The sequence below is a fragment of the Pogona vitticeps genome, chromosome 15 (genome assembly GCF_051106095.1).
Source record: "Pogona vitticeps strain Pit_001003342236 chromosome 15, PviZW2.1, whole genome shotgun sequence".
Lineage (NCBI taxonomy): Eukaryota > Metazoa > Chordata > Lepidosauria > Squamata > Agamidae > Pogona > Pogona vitticeps.
The window spans coordinates 10,788,756-10,801,455 of NC_135797.1; the positions used below are offsets into that span (position 1 = coordinate 10,788,756).

Sequence of the window (12,700 nt, forward strand, 5' to 3'; positions counted from 1 at the left end):
AAACAACAGCTGTGTGGGTGAGCTGATAAGGATCAGGATCATGACCCACAGGAGTCATCTGGAAGGACCCATAGGTGGGAGGAGGGGGTCATTTCTTTTCCCTACATGCTGTGACACTCATAAAAGTCACCATCAAATCTTTGAAAGGTCTTCATACCTCTCAAAAGATTTGACGGTGGGGGCAGGATCTGTTCTTCATCATCTCGAAGTGCAGGACACGCTAGTATGTATGTCTTCTGCTGCCCTATCTTGCAGGAGAGCTGTACATCGGGGGCCTGAGCAAAAACATGTTCAGCAATTTGCCCAAGCTGGTGGCCTCGCGGGATGGCTTCCAGGGCTGCTTGGCCTCCGTGGACCTCAACGGCCGACTCCCGGATCTCATCGCTGACGCCCTGCACCGGATCGGGCACGTCGAGAGGGGATGTGATGGTAAGAGGCCAAAGGGGGGGTGGGCAGAAAAAGAGAGGGTGGGGAAGGAGAAAGAGTGGAGGGGGATGGAGGAAGGGTGGGTAGGGTGGGTCTGTCTTGTCGATATAAAGAGGCTGCAACAGGGAATGAAGATATTGTAGGACTCGGGTAAAGAAATTCCTCTTTCCTGCTTTTTCGCTCCAAAATCCCTCTCCAAATTCTTTTCTTTCTTTCTTTTTTTCAACTTATTTGATTCCTTAATTTATTTGATTCCTTTTTAACTTAAAAGATTCCTTCTTTTGGCAGGAAAGCCCTGCTTTTCTGCCAAAAGAAGAAGCGGCTAGTGGTCATAAAACGAAGATTAAAACACACCACATTAAAATATTAATAAGAAAATGAAACATTTTTTTTTTAAAAAAAAAAAACATTGCTCCCTGCAAAGGTAACCAGCACGCAACTGATTGAATGCACTTCAGAAGTTCCAGGGTTTGGGAGCAGCCACTGAGAATGTCCTCTTTAAGGACTTTTTTTATTTAAGAAGATGATCTCAGAAACTGAGCAAGCTTGGAAAAAAAAAAAGCAAAGCATGCTGCTTATGGACCTCCCCAATAGCACTTAAATAACTCTCTGGGCAGTGTATAATTAAATTATGCAGGTTGCATATGGCTCCCCCTCCCTCCAGTGAGCTGAGTATTCAGGTTACTGACCTCAGAAGGATGGAAGGGTGAGCGAACCTCGAACTGGCAACCTGGGATAGAACGTGTGTCATGAGCGGTGTTTTGGCTGCAGTGCTGCAGTTTAGCTGCCGCACCACAACGCCCCCCCCCCCTCCAGTCTTGCAAAATAGCCTGGTCTGAAGCCATATTGGGCTTTGTCGGTTATAAATTATGACTCCTAACCAGCACTTTGGGGAGACTGTTAGTCTAAAACTCAGGTGGCCGGGGTTCAGAAACTCATTTGGCTATGAAAACTTACTGGGGAGGGGGAGCGACATGGGTAGAGGCCACTTTGTAAATATACGTGCCCAGGAAACCCCCCCCCCCCGGGGTTGCCCTAAATCTTTGGGCCAGAAGCAGCATTATGAAGAAACAGTATTGTTTCCCATTGGCAAACGTGTCAGATGAGTGTATGTTTTATCTCCCTGTCTGTTCGCTCTGTACACTGAATGGCTCATACCGAAAACTGGATGGGATTCAAATGAATAGGGAAAGAAATTGGCAAGAGAAACATCAATAATTGAAGACTGGGGGAATGATGCCGTTTTTACTGTCTCTGAAAAGCCGCCGTGACTTGAAAGAACTTCCTGGTCAAGGTGAAAGAAGAACGTGTAAAAGCAGGACTTCAGCTGAATATTAAAAAGAGAAAAGCAAGACCACGGAAGAATTGAGTAACTTTAATGTTGGCAGCGAAGCCATCGCAGTTGTTAAGGCTTTTCTTTACCTCCGTTCAATCATCAGTCCAAATGGAGATTCAAGTTAAAAAAAAAAACGGACTCAGAAAGGCGGTAAGGAAGGAGTTAGAAAAGTGCTAGGAGGTGTCACTAGAGACCAAGGCCATGTTATTGCACTCCCAGTTACTATGTATGGATGAGAAAGCAGAACAGTGAACAAGGATGTCAGAAGGGGGGGGGGAATTGATTTGTGCTCGAGGAGAGCTTTGCCGATATCCAGGACTGCCAGAACGATGATCAAATCAGGTCTGAACTCTTCCCTAGAAGCCAACATGACAAAAACTGAGGTTGTCATTCTGCGGGCACGTCACGAAAAGACACGGCTTTGTGGGAAAATAACAGTAGCGCTAGGAAAAGTTGAAGGCAGCAGGAAACGAGGAAGCATGAAATGCATTGACATGAGGATGAAAAAGCCGCCGCCTGGAGTTTCTCGAGAGCTGAGCAGAGTTTGTTGCTCGCGCAGCGTTCTGGAGATCGCTCCCTTCGTTGAGTTGCCATAACTCAGAAGTAATTTCGATTGCACAACAGGAACAAATCTGTATGCATTTAGGCTTTATTACAAAGATGATGACGCATTTATGGTATTGCATTGATGCCCTTGACAAGCCACACCTAGGTTGTCCCAACTTCCAACACAGGCTGCCCAGTGTGGGCTGACCGACCGCTTTTAGTCTATCTCTCTGGAAGATCGGTGGCTGGAGGGGCAGGGAGTGGCTTGACCGGTGATGTTTTTCCCCCATGGTGTGTCCTTGGCCCCATCACCTTTCAGAAGTCCTGCTATGAAGGTCCCCATCCGTCTGTTTAAATCTCTCTTGACTTTTGTTTTTAAAAACATCACCGACTTTCATTTTTCATCTACAGTGGACCCTTGACTTACAGACGACTTGACTTACAGACTTTTTGAGTTACAGACTTCTCTGGCTGCAAAATCTAGGTTTGACTTGCAGACTGAGATTTGACTTACAGACCAGAAAAAAACCAAAATGGAACAAAAACGGCCTGTTACGGGATTAATCGGTTTTCAATGCACTGTAGGTCAATGGAGACTTGACTTACAGACTTTTTGACTTGAGAACCACCTTCCAATACGGATTAAGTTCTCAAGTCAAGACCCCACTGTAGTTAGAAATCTACATAGGAATGTGGTGGCGCTGCGGGCTAAACCGCAGAAGCCTGTGCTGCAGGGTCAGAAGACCAAGCAGTCGTAAGATCGATTCCACGCGACAGAGTGAGCGCCCGTCACTTGTCCCAGCTCCCGCCAACCTAGAGGTTCGAAAGCATGTAAATGCAAGTAGATCAATAGGGACCACCTCAGTGGGAAGGTAACAGCGTTCCGTGTCTAAGTCGCACTGGCCACGTGACCACGGAAGATTGTCTTCAGACAAAACGCTGGCTCTATGGCTTGGAAACGGGGATGAGCACCGCCCCCTAGAGTCAAACACGACTGGACAAAAATTGTCAAGGGGAACCTTTACCTTTACCTTAGAAATCTACAAATATTAACAAAAATAAAAACAAGAAGTGGATGTTTTGCTTCCTGTCCCCCCCTCCATTAAGTTACCGTTGCAGGGTTTCTGGTGGGGAATAATTTTTTCCCCCTTGAATCAACACCCATGGAAGAGTGCTAAAGTGAGGATGATTAGGTGCCTCTAAAGCCTTTCCTGACGGGAAACACTGATTCAGGACTGGGTGCTGAGCCGGAACTGTCTCCAAAGGCAAGCCCACAACAGGGAGCTTGGCAGTAGTCAAAAACCGACAGAGATTGCTCTGGTCGCCTTTTCTGGATGACCTGCCCCAGGAACTAGATAAGGAGCGTATGTCCCTAACCGGTTCTGCTGGACCTCTCAACGCTTTCGATACTATCGATGATAGTATCCTCCTGAGCCATCTCTCTGCAATGGGACTTGTGGGGGGGGCACCGTTTTACAGTGGCTCCCATCCTTCCTGGAGGAAAGGACTCAGAAAGCGGTGCTGGGGGATTCTTGCCCGACCCCCCTGGCTGGTGGCCTGTGGCGTCTCTCGGGGTTTCTGTTTTGTCTCCTATCTTATTTAACACCTACACGAAACCCACTGGGAGAGATTGTCCAGAGTTTCGGGGTTCAGTGTCACCAGGACTGCGGATGACACCCACCTGTGCCTCTTCTTGCCACCTAAATCTGCAGAAGTTTGTTTGGCTCTGGATCGTGGTTTGGCGTCCGTCATGGGCTGGACGAGGGTGAATAAACGGAAACTTTAATCCAGGCAAGACCAGAGGGGCGGCTGGGCAGTCGAAAGGCAGATCAAGGAAGAGGGATATAACGTGTTACACTCCCTCTGAAAAAAACAGGTCCGCCTCTTAGGGGTGTTCCTGGATTCATCCCTAAACCTGGGGGCCCAGTTTTCGGCAGTGGCCAGGAGTACATTTGGACAATTAAAACGAGTGCGCTAGCTACGTCTGTTTCTTGAGAGCTCTGATGCGGCCCCTGTGATACATGCCCTAGTTACTTCCCGGCTGGATTACTGTAACTTGCTCTACGTGGGGCTGCCGATGGAAAGGGTCAGGAAACTTCGTCGTCATTGTTTAGTTGTTCAGTCGTGTCCGACTCTTCGTGGGAAACTTCAGGAAAATTCAGTGGGTCCAAAACGCAGCAGCCCAGATCCCTGACTGGGGCTGGTTACCGAGATTATGATACCCCCTTGTTACAGCAGCTCTCCTGGCTGCGGATTTTTTTCTGGGCACCATTCAAAGTGCTGGTTTTAACCTATAAAGCCCTCAGTGGCCTGGATTATGAGCTGGCTCGGGTGTTATGATCATCGCAATAGGCCTTTCTCTCGGTCCCGCCACCTTCCCAGGTGCATCTGATGGGGTCACAGGACAGAGCCTTCTCTATGGCTGCTCCCAGTCTTTGGAACTCCCTCCCACTGGAGGCCAAGCTGGTCCCATTTTTTGCTATCTTTCTGAAAGCAGGCAAAGACCTTTCTCTTCCGGCAAGGCTTTCCTCAATAACTAGCGACCTGGGTGTGATTTTTAGGTAGATTGCTATGCAATACTGGTTCAACTGGATTTTTAGTATGACTTGTGTTTCCTTTTTTTGTGTGTTTTCCATTTCTCAGAGTGACTTTTTAATATTTATTTATGTATTTGTTTATTTGTTTATTTATTTCACTTATATGCCGCCCACTCCACCCAAAGGTCTCTGGGCAGCTTACGACAATTAAAATACAATACAAATACTCAAGATTGTATTTAAAACTACGATCAATGAATCTTACAACATTGGCAGGCAATATTAAGGCAAAGATCAATAAGTATATATATAAGTATATATATACTTATTGATCTTTGCCTTAATATTGCCTGTCAATGTTGTAAGATTCGTTGATCGTAGTTTTAAATACAATCTTGGGTTCTTTTCAAGGAGAAAGGCGGGGTAAAAATAATTCACCAACCCACAGATTTATTGTAGTCAAATCAGGGAAGGATCATAGCTTGTTTTTTTTTCCCCCTCAAGTGCAGAGGAAGAGGAGAAATCATTGAGGCTGGCTTTCAGTGGCTTACTTTCAGTGGCTTACTTACTTTCAAAGCCTTCAGCAAAGTGGTAACAGATTACCTGAACACCCACCGTATCCTGCCCTTAGGGTTAGGCCTTATTTCCGGGGGGGGGGGGTCTGCTTGTTTCCACCCCAGTTGGAACATCTAGAATGGTCATACAATGAGCAGGTCCTTTTCCAGTGGTGGCCACTCAGTTATGGACCTCCCTTCCTGTCATTTCCTATTTGGCACCTTTCAGCTTGGCTGTCGGGAAGGTTTAAAGCTATCCACCCCTGTATCCTGCTCTTAGGACCCTTGAGCCTGGCTTAAAGCTTTCCCTTTTGATCCTCATGCCTTCGGGTCTTTACCTGTGTTCATGTCCAGCCTATTTTTCTGTGTATACGACTATACTTTTGTCTACAATCTTTAGACTAAAAATTGAGGGTCGTCTTATACACGGAAGTAAGCTGAGGGGAGAACGAAAACAAGTGGAGGGGAAAGCAGGGATCAAAGTGATCCTGCAGGGCTTTGATCCTTTTTACCCTACATTTGCTAAGCCCCACTTATATTTCTTAATTTTGGATTAGAAAAGTGGGGGCGTCTTATACATGGGAGCGTCTTATACACAGAAGAATACGGTAGGTTGCAAGGCTATATGAACCTACTGCATAAAACACACACTCACATCAAGACCTGCTAAACCCGACCGGATAGGTTTCTCCCCACCCCCACCCCTTTGGAGTCCTTTGCTGACGGCCCTGTTGGCTGAACTGTCATTCTCTCCCTTCCTTTCCCTCCCTCTTTGGCCCTCGCCCCCCCCCAGGTCCCAGCACCACCTGCACGGAGGATTCCTGCGCCAATCAGGGCGTCTGCCTTCAGCAATGGGACGGCTACACGTGCGATTGCACCATGACCTCGTACGGCGGCCCGGTGTGCAATGACCGTGAGTAATGGGAGACTTAGATGCGGTGGTGGTGGGAGGTTTTGCACAAGGGGAAACACGGGGGGGGGGCGTTTCTAGTCCAGCGGATGGCCTGGCCACTCTCTCCAGCGGGAAGGGTGTAAAGGGGAAACGGGTTGTGTCTTCTGCGAAGATGGCCATCACCAAGGCCTCCTGGCGGCTTCCCAAAGCGTTGAGTGCCCACCCTGGCCAATTCAGGCTGAACCAAAGGAAGGAACAAAAGCAGCAAGACCACAAAATGTTCTCCATGAACAGAGGTGGCATTTGGTTTCTATGAAGAAGGGGTGGCATTGTCAAATTCTCCAAATTCCAGGTTACCAGCAAAATACAGAAACGGTTTGTCTGTCGGTCTCTCTGAAGACTCTGTGCATTGCAGATCACCACGCTCTGTCTATTTCTCTTTATTTTATTTTCTCTTACTTTAGGCTTATGCTCCTTTTGACTGTTATTCTGCCATATGGAAATATTAGTTAGATTGATATAGGTTTACAATTGAGTACTGGGCTTGCTGGACAAACAGGGCCTTTCACGCACCTCTCTCCCCTTGGTGACCTCGCTGTCTCTCTGTCTCCAAGCTGAGCAGCCTCTGCCCCAAATCGTCCTTTTGTGTTGTCGGGGGGGTGTTGTAGGGGCCAATTTCACCATGTTTTAAGAGATCCCAACACACACACACACTTTATTTTTGGCTAATAGAAAGGGCAAGAAGGTGCTTTCAATTTGTTTTAAATTTTTTCAAAGCCCAATCGCTTCCCCCCAATCTCTGGGCCTTGGGTATTTGAAGCCACCAGACTGCTTGCTCGCTTTCTGTATGATTTATTTCATATGATCTCTCATCCATGTACCTATTTGCAGGCTCCATTGCAGATAATAGTGATCTATCTGTCCTTATCGGTCTATTTGTCTCACTTATCTATATGTGTCTATCTGTAAAAGGCTTTGTGTCTTTCAAAGAAGAGGGAGAATGAGGAAGGCAGGGCTTGAGAAAGGCTCAGCTTCTATTCAAGACCCCCGTCTGGACTTCCACAAACACAGGAGTTAGCTCAGCTGGCAGTGCCAAGCCATTCCTGGTCTAAATCTTGCATCACAGCTGCTGAGTGAGCTAGTGATTGAGCGAGCGAGCATCAAGGCCACATCCTGCCCTGGAACAACACGCTAGTACAGTGGTGCCTCGATAGACGATGATAATCCGTTCCACTGAGATTGCTGTTTAGCGAAATCATCGTCTAGCGAAAAGCATTTCCCCATTGGAATGCATTGAAACCTGTTTAATGCGCTCCAGTGGAGAAGAATCGTCATTGTCTAGCGAAGATCGGCCATAGGAAAGCCGCTTTGCGAACCGCCGATTAGCTGTTTAAATAGCTGTCTTACAAAGCTTAGGTCCCGAAAACACCCATTTTGAGAGCACGAAGGGAGCTGTCAAAATCGTTGTTGAGCAAAAATCAGTTTGCGAAGCAGGGATCAAACATTGTCCAGTGAAATTCCCCCATAGGAATCACTGTTTTGCGAATCGCAATAGCGATCGCAAAAAGTCAATGTCTAGCGAAAAAACTGTCATGCGGGGTAGCTGTCCAGCGAGGCGCCACTGTATTTCTTCTTGCCTCTTGTGCAGAGAGGTATTGCCAGGGTACATGGCTGAGCTGGGGAAATTTTGATGTGTTTCATCTCCCAGAAGTCCCAGCCGTGATCCCCAGTACTAAGGGGTGATGGGAAGAGCCGTCGAAAAGGGTCAGAATTTCCCCGTCCCCCCGTGTACAAAGTCCAGTTCCTCCACTTTGCTTGGAAGATCTTCTTCCTTTATGAACACGACAGAGGAGAGGAAGTAGGCGGTGAAAATGACAGGAGGAGAACCTTGTGCATCTGGAGTGCAGAATGCTGGCAGCCGGAGGGATAGTTCAGGGGCTTTGCTAAATCCAGGGGAGGGCAGCGGACGTCTGTATGGAAAATATCCCTGACCTGAAAATCCACATCTTTGGGGATTGGAAAGGGGCTTTGGTGGAGAAGGATCTACACCTGGAAGGCCCAACGAGGGATCTCACAGAGAGAAATGGGCAGAGGGAAGAGGAAGGATCGTTTCCATGGAAGGAGATCATTCCGGAGTGAAAAAAGTAGGTCAAACAAGGGCAGCCGAAAGGTTAAATTGGGAGTTTGTTCTCCAAAGAGGAACAAGAGATGAGCCGCGAATTGTGGGACGAGACCTCGTTGGTTCAGTTTGTGGGAGATTCCGGAAGGGATCAATGGATTGTTCTTTTCGCTCTCTGTTCTTCCTCCCCCTCCCAATTTTGTGTCTGTTCTTTCCCAAATCCATTGGGTCCCATTAAAGGGACCGCCTGGAAAACGCGGGAAGAATCTTTCGTAGGTACGTTTCATAACGCCCTTCCGAATGCATTTTCTCGCAAAACCGAGATGCGTGATATATTTTAGCTGACAAGATTTCCAGGCAGCTCGGAGTACTATGGGATTCTTTCAATTAAAAAAAGAAAGAAGGAAGGAAATCCAGAGGGGCCAGGGTATTAATCTGTTGGCACCAGAACTGATAGAGAATCCTGTGCCTCGCTTTAAAGACTGAGATGTTCTATTTTGGCCTAAGTTTTGTGCGCAAGAGTCCGGATGCATGTAGTGAGAGACGTGTCAGAGTTGTCTGTCATGGGAACTGGGCGAACAAATCTAGTGTAACCTCTTTGGCAGGAACTGGAAGGAGGAACTTTTTGCCCGAAGTGGAAATCCAAATAAATATGTGGGGAGCTAAATTTCCAAACCGATGTGGCCTAGGACGTTGTGCTGCCTGAGGCGGATGCTTCCCCTCGTCTAACGGTCGGGCCGGACCTTCAGTGGTAAAGGACACCGCGCTGCTCTTCCAGCCGAACCTCCCGTGAAATCCGGTGTCGCGTTCGAGGCACTACGGTTGTGGAAGGAGGTTGAGAACAGGGTGGCCAGGACGGTAGAGGAAACGGAGCCTTGCGAGGAACAGTTGAGGACATGGGTCGTATTTCGTTTGGAAAAGGGAAGGGAGAGAGGTGGAAAGGTGGCCTTCTCCTGTTACTTGACAGGCAAGGGTGGGAAAGATCGAGATTGCTTTGTCTTGCTCCAGAGGGGTTCGGCTGACTCCAAATTATTGGGGGGGGGGGGAGAGAGAGATGTCAACCTTTGTTGGTCATTAGGATGGCCTATCTTGGAAGTGAGTGAGTTCTTCACCTTTGGGGTTTTTTCAAGAACATCTCGGAGACCTTTCCGCTAGAGAGGTTTCTTGCCTGGGCATGGGGTTGGACTGGATGGCCCTTAAGGTTCCTTCCTGCCCTGCGGCCCTACGAGGGTGTGGATGCAGGAGTCAAAAACCTACCCCTTTCTTCTGAAATTACGGGGAACAGGGGGAGCGGAAGGAGCCGGGGATATGTCAAGTCTGCCTTCTGCTCCATCCGCCCCAAACGGGCTTGAGTCCTGCATCCGTCATCGTGGCCGGGAGGTTGGCAAGCCTTTGAGTCTGAGTCCGGGGTCCCATCCCTGAGACACGGACGTGCCCAATAAACAACAACAACAGTGTAGCGGATGCTGATGCTGATGCTGCCACAGAATCATGGAACAGCAGAGCTGGAAGGGACCCCAGAGATCATTGAGTCCAAGAAACTAAAACATCTGGGCAGAATCCATCAGCATCAACATTCAGGTATGGCTGAGTAGAGATCCTCCCCCCCTCTCAGCTTGAAACTTCAGAGAGCTGCTCCCAAGGTAAAGCCCCAGAGGCTGGTTGCCAGGATCAGCAGCCCTTTTGCAGGATTTTGCAGAATAGAGGTTTCGCGTCCCGAGTTCTGGGCCTCTCCATGCGGTTCAAAGCCGTATCCTCGGAGCTCAACCCGAAGGAAACTGGCGCAGCCAGAAGGGTTCGGAGACAAACGGAAGTGAGGAGGAAGGCGAAGGGGCAAATCCCATGGGGAGCAGAAGCCAAGCTCTCCTTGTTCAGCTTCAAGGGCCGGATGGAGATAAAGGGGGAGGCACTGACTGTGTTGAAAAATTTAGAATGCCCTCCATGTTCTGTGGACAGGCCGAGCCCCAGCGAGGTCTGAGATAAGCAGGCGGTTGGTTTTGAGCCTCCGCTTCCCAGGGGAGAGCGCCCAAGCTCAAAGAGCAACCGAGCAACAGAGGGGAGCCTTCCAAACGCGAGGCGGCCATGGACCTTTTTCATTTCCAGAGCATTCTGGAGGAGCGTAGGAAGCCCCCCCTTGGGAGCAGCCAAACTGCCGTTTGAATAGACCCGTCCCTCTTTAATTCTATACTTCTGCCCCTCTTCCTTGGGAAGATTACAGGTAGGGTCAAGGGTTGGAAGGCCCTCGGACGGCATGGGGTTCGGCCAGGCTGGTAGCTCGGTAGCAAGGCAGACTTTAAAGGGACTCAATGGCAGCGATAGGGGATGCGTGCTTTTTGCAGTATGACTCCCAGAATCAATGGCCTGTGGGATTTTGGGAGTTGTATTCCCACCTCCATGGAAAGAAGAAAAGAAACCCTCCAAATAGTTTCTCCGACTCTGCTCATGTGTCTAGGGAAGCATGACTATGGGAATGGAAGAGACCGAGGTGGCTGCTTCTCCACCGAAGGAAGAGCTGCGTTTCTTCCACCAAGTTTTTACAGTGGTGCCTCACTAGACGATGATAATCCGTTCCACTGAAATCGCTTAGCGAAATCATCATCTAGCAAAAAGCATTTCCCCATTGGAATGCATTGAAACCTGTTTAATGTGTTCCAATGGGGAAGAATCGTTGTTGTCTAGCGAAGATCGGCCATAGGAAAGCCGCTTTGTGAACTGCCGATCAGCTGTTTAAATCGTTGTCTTGTGAAGCTTGGGTCCCGAAAACACCTGTCTAGTCTAGTGAAAATCGGTTTGCGAAGCAGCGACCAAACGTTGTCCAGCGAAATTCCCCCATAGGAATCACTGTTTTGCGAATCACTATAGCGATCGCAAAAAGTCAACGTCTAGCAAAAAAAACTGTCATGCGGGGTAACCGTCTAGCCAGGCACCACTGTATCTTGATCGGTCCCTGTGCTTTGCAGTTTCCTCCACGCCATATCAGAAAGGGGAAGGCTGGGAAGGGAACGGCGTGTGTTTCATGGGAAGCTTTCTGAGGGAAAGGGATCCTCACAGGTGGCCAGGTTGTTCTCCTGCCGGGCTGCCCGAGGAGAGGATGGCTTTGGTGTGTTTCACAGAGCAGGAGCAAAGGCGACCGAGGTCTGGTCCCAGGTTCAACTCTGGAAGAAAGAAGGTGTCTCAGAACATGCACAAAGCACCTTTCCCATCATGAGGTTGAGCGCTGGCCTTCAGAGGAGAAGGTCCTCGGACAAAAGATGTAATCATGCTCGAAGCTATGAACTGAGGCACCTCCTCTTTTGACCAGCTGTACCTGCAAGGAGCAGCACCCCAACGGTTTCAATGCCAGCCTAAGAAAAGTAAGAAAGCAAGCCATGGGTGTCATCTTTGAGCAGAATCCGGACACGAGAGTTCCCTCTGGTGAAGAGCCAGGTGGAACTCAAAACTCTGTGCTGATGTTTTGGTGGGCTGACGTGATCCTGCTTCCGGCTTGGGACTTTTTAATGGGCCGAGGGGTGGGCTAAGAGCAAGAGAAGTGCCTTGTTAGATGCAGGCAGGACAGTCGGCAAAAGAGCAAAAGCCAAATTTTCTGGACATTTTTCTGTGAAATGATGTCAGCCTCCTTTCTCCTCCTCTTTTTGGGGACTCCCAGCCCTTGAAAAAAACGGTGAATATTCTCCATGTTTTTTGTGTGTGCATGCACACATGCTTGTGTGTGCCCATGGTGTGTTTGCCGTTTTGTTTCCCCCACAATCGGCCCTGACCCAAGAAATATTACTGCCTAAGGCAGGGCAGCAACGTTCCCTGTGCTGCATGCTTACAAGTCTGGGTATGTGGTAACTAAACCCTGCCTGGTTCCTTCGTATACGAGATGGGTCATCTCACCAGCTCCTCTCTTCCCACAACCCGGGCAGTAAAAACACAGGCGTCACAACATAAAAACAAACCATCATCCTGCAGCTGTAAGTATCCCGGGGCTGTGGTTAGCCCATGGCAGTCCCCTCCTTCGGTCTAATGGTAGGGCCATTTTGCCCACACTTTGGGGGGGGGGGTTTGGAAACATTGGCTGCAGGTTCTGCTTTTGCTGTTATTGATGGGGCCAATGGTAGAGGAAAAACGTTGAGAGAATTTCACCCCCAGAGAATATATATGGGGAAATGTGTCTCTCCCACACATCTCATTTTCTCTGCCAGTCAATATGTTGAAGAATGCATTTACGGATTTCATCTAAATCCCATTTTCCCCCCTCTCAGCCCCACAAGACCCCTGCAGTGTAGTTAAGTTAAAAGAAAAAAA

General features: G+C 48.6%; 1 protein-coding gene across 33 annotated transcripts in view; it reads left to right on the forward strand.

Annotated features, from left to right (window-relative positions):
• NRXN2 (neurexin 2) overlaps window positions 1-12,700 on the forward strand; it is a 559,504-nt gene that overhangs the window by 303,016 nt on the left and 243,788 nt on the right. For all 33 annotated transcript variants that reach the window (XM_078382060.1, XM_072984193.2, XM_078382066.1 and 30 more), the window contains 2 exons: window positions 256-429; window positions 6,193-6,312. In XM_078382060.1, the coding sequence (XP_078238186.1) occupies window positions 256-429; window positions 6,193-6,312 (294 nt within the window). The remainder of the gene's footprint in view (window positions 1-255; window positions 430-6,192; window positions 6,313-12,700) is intronic.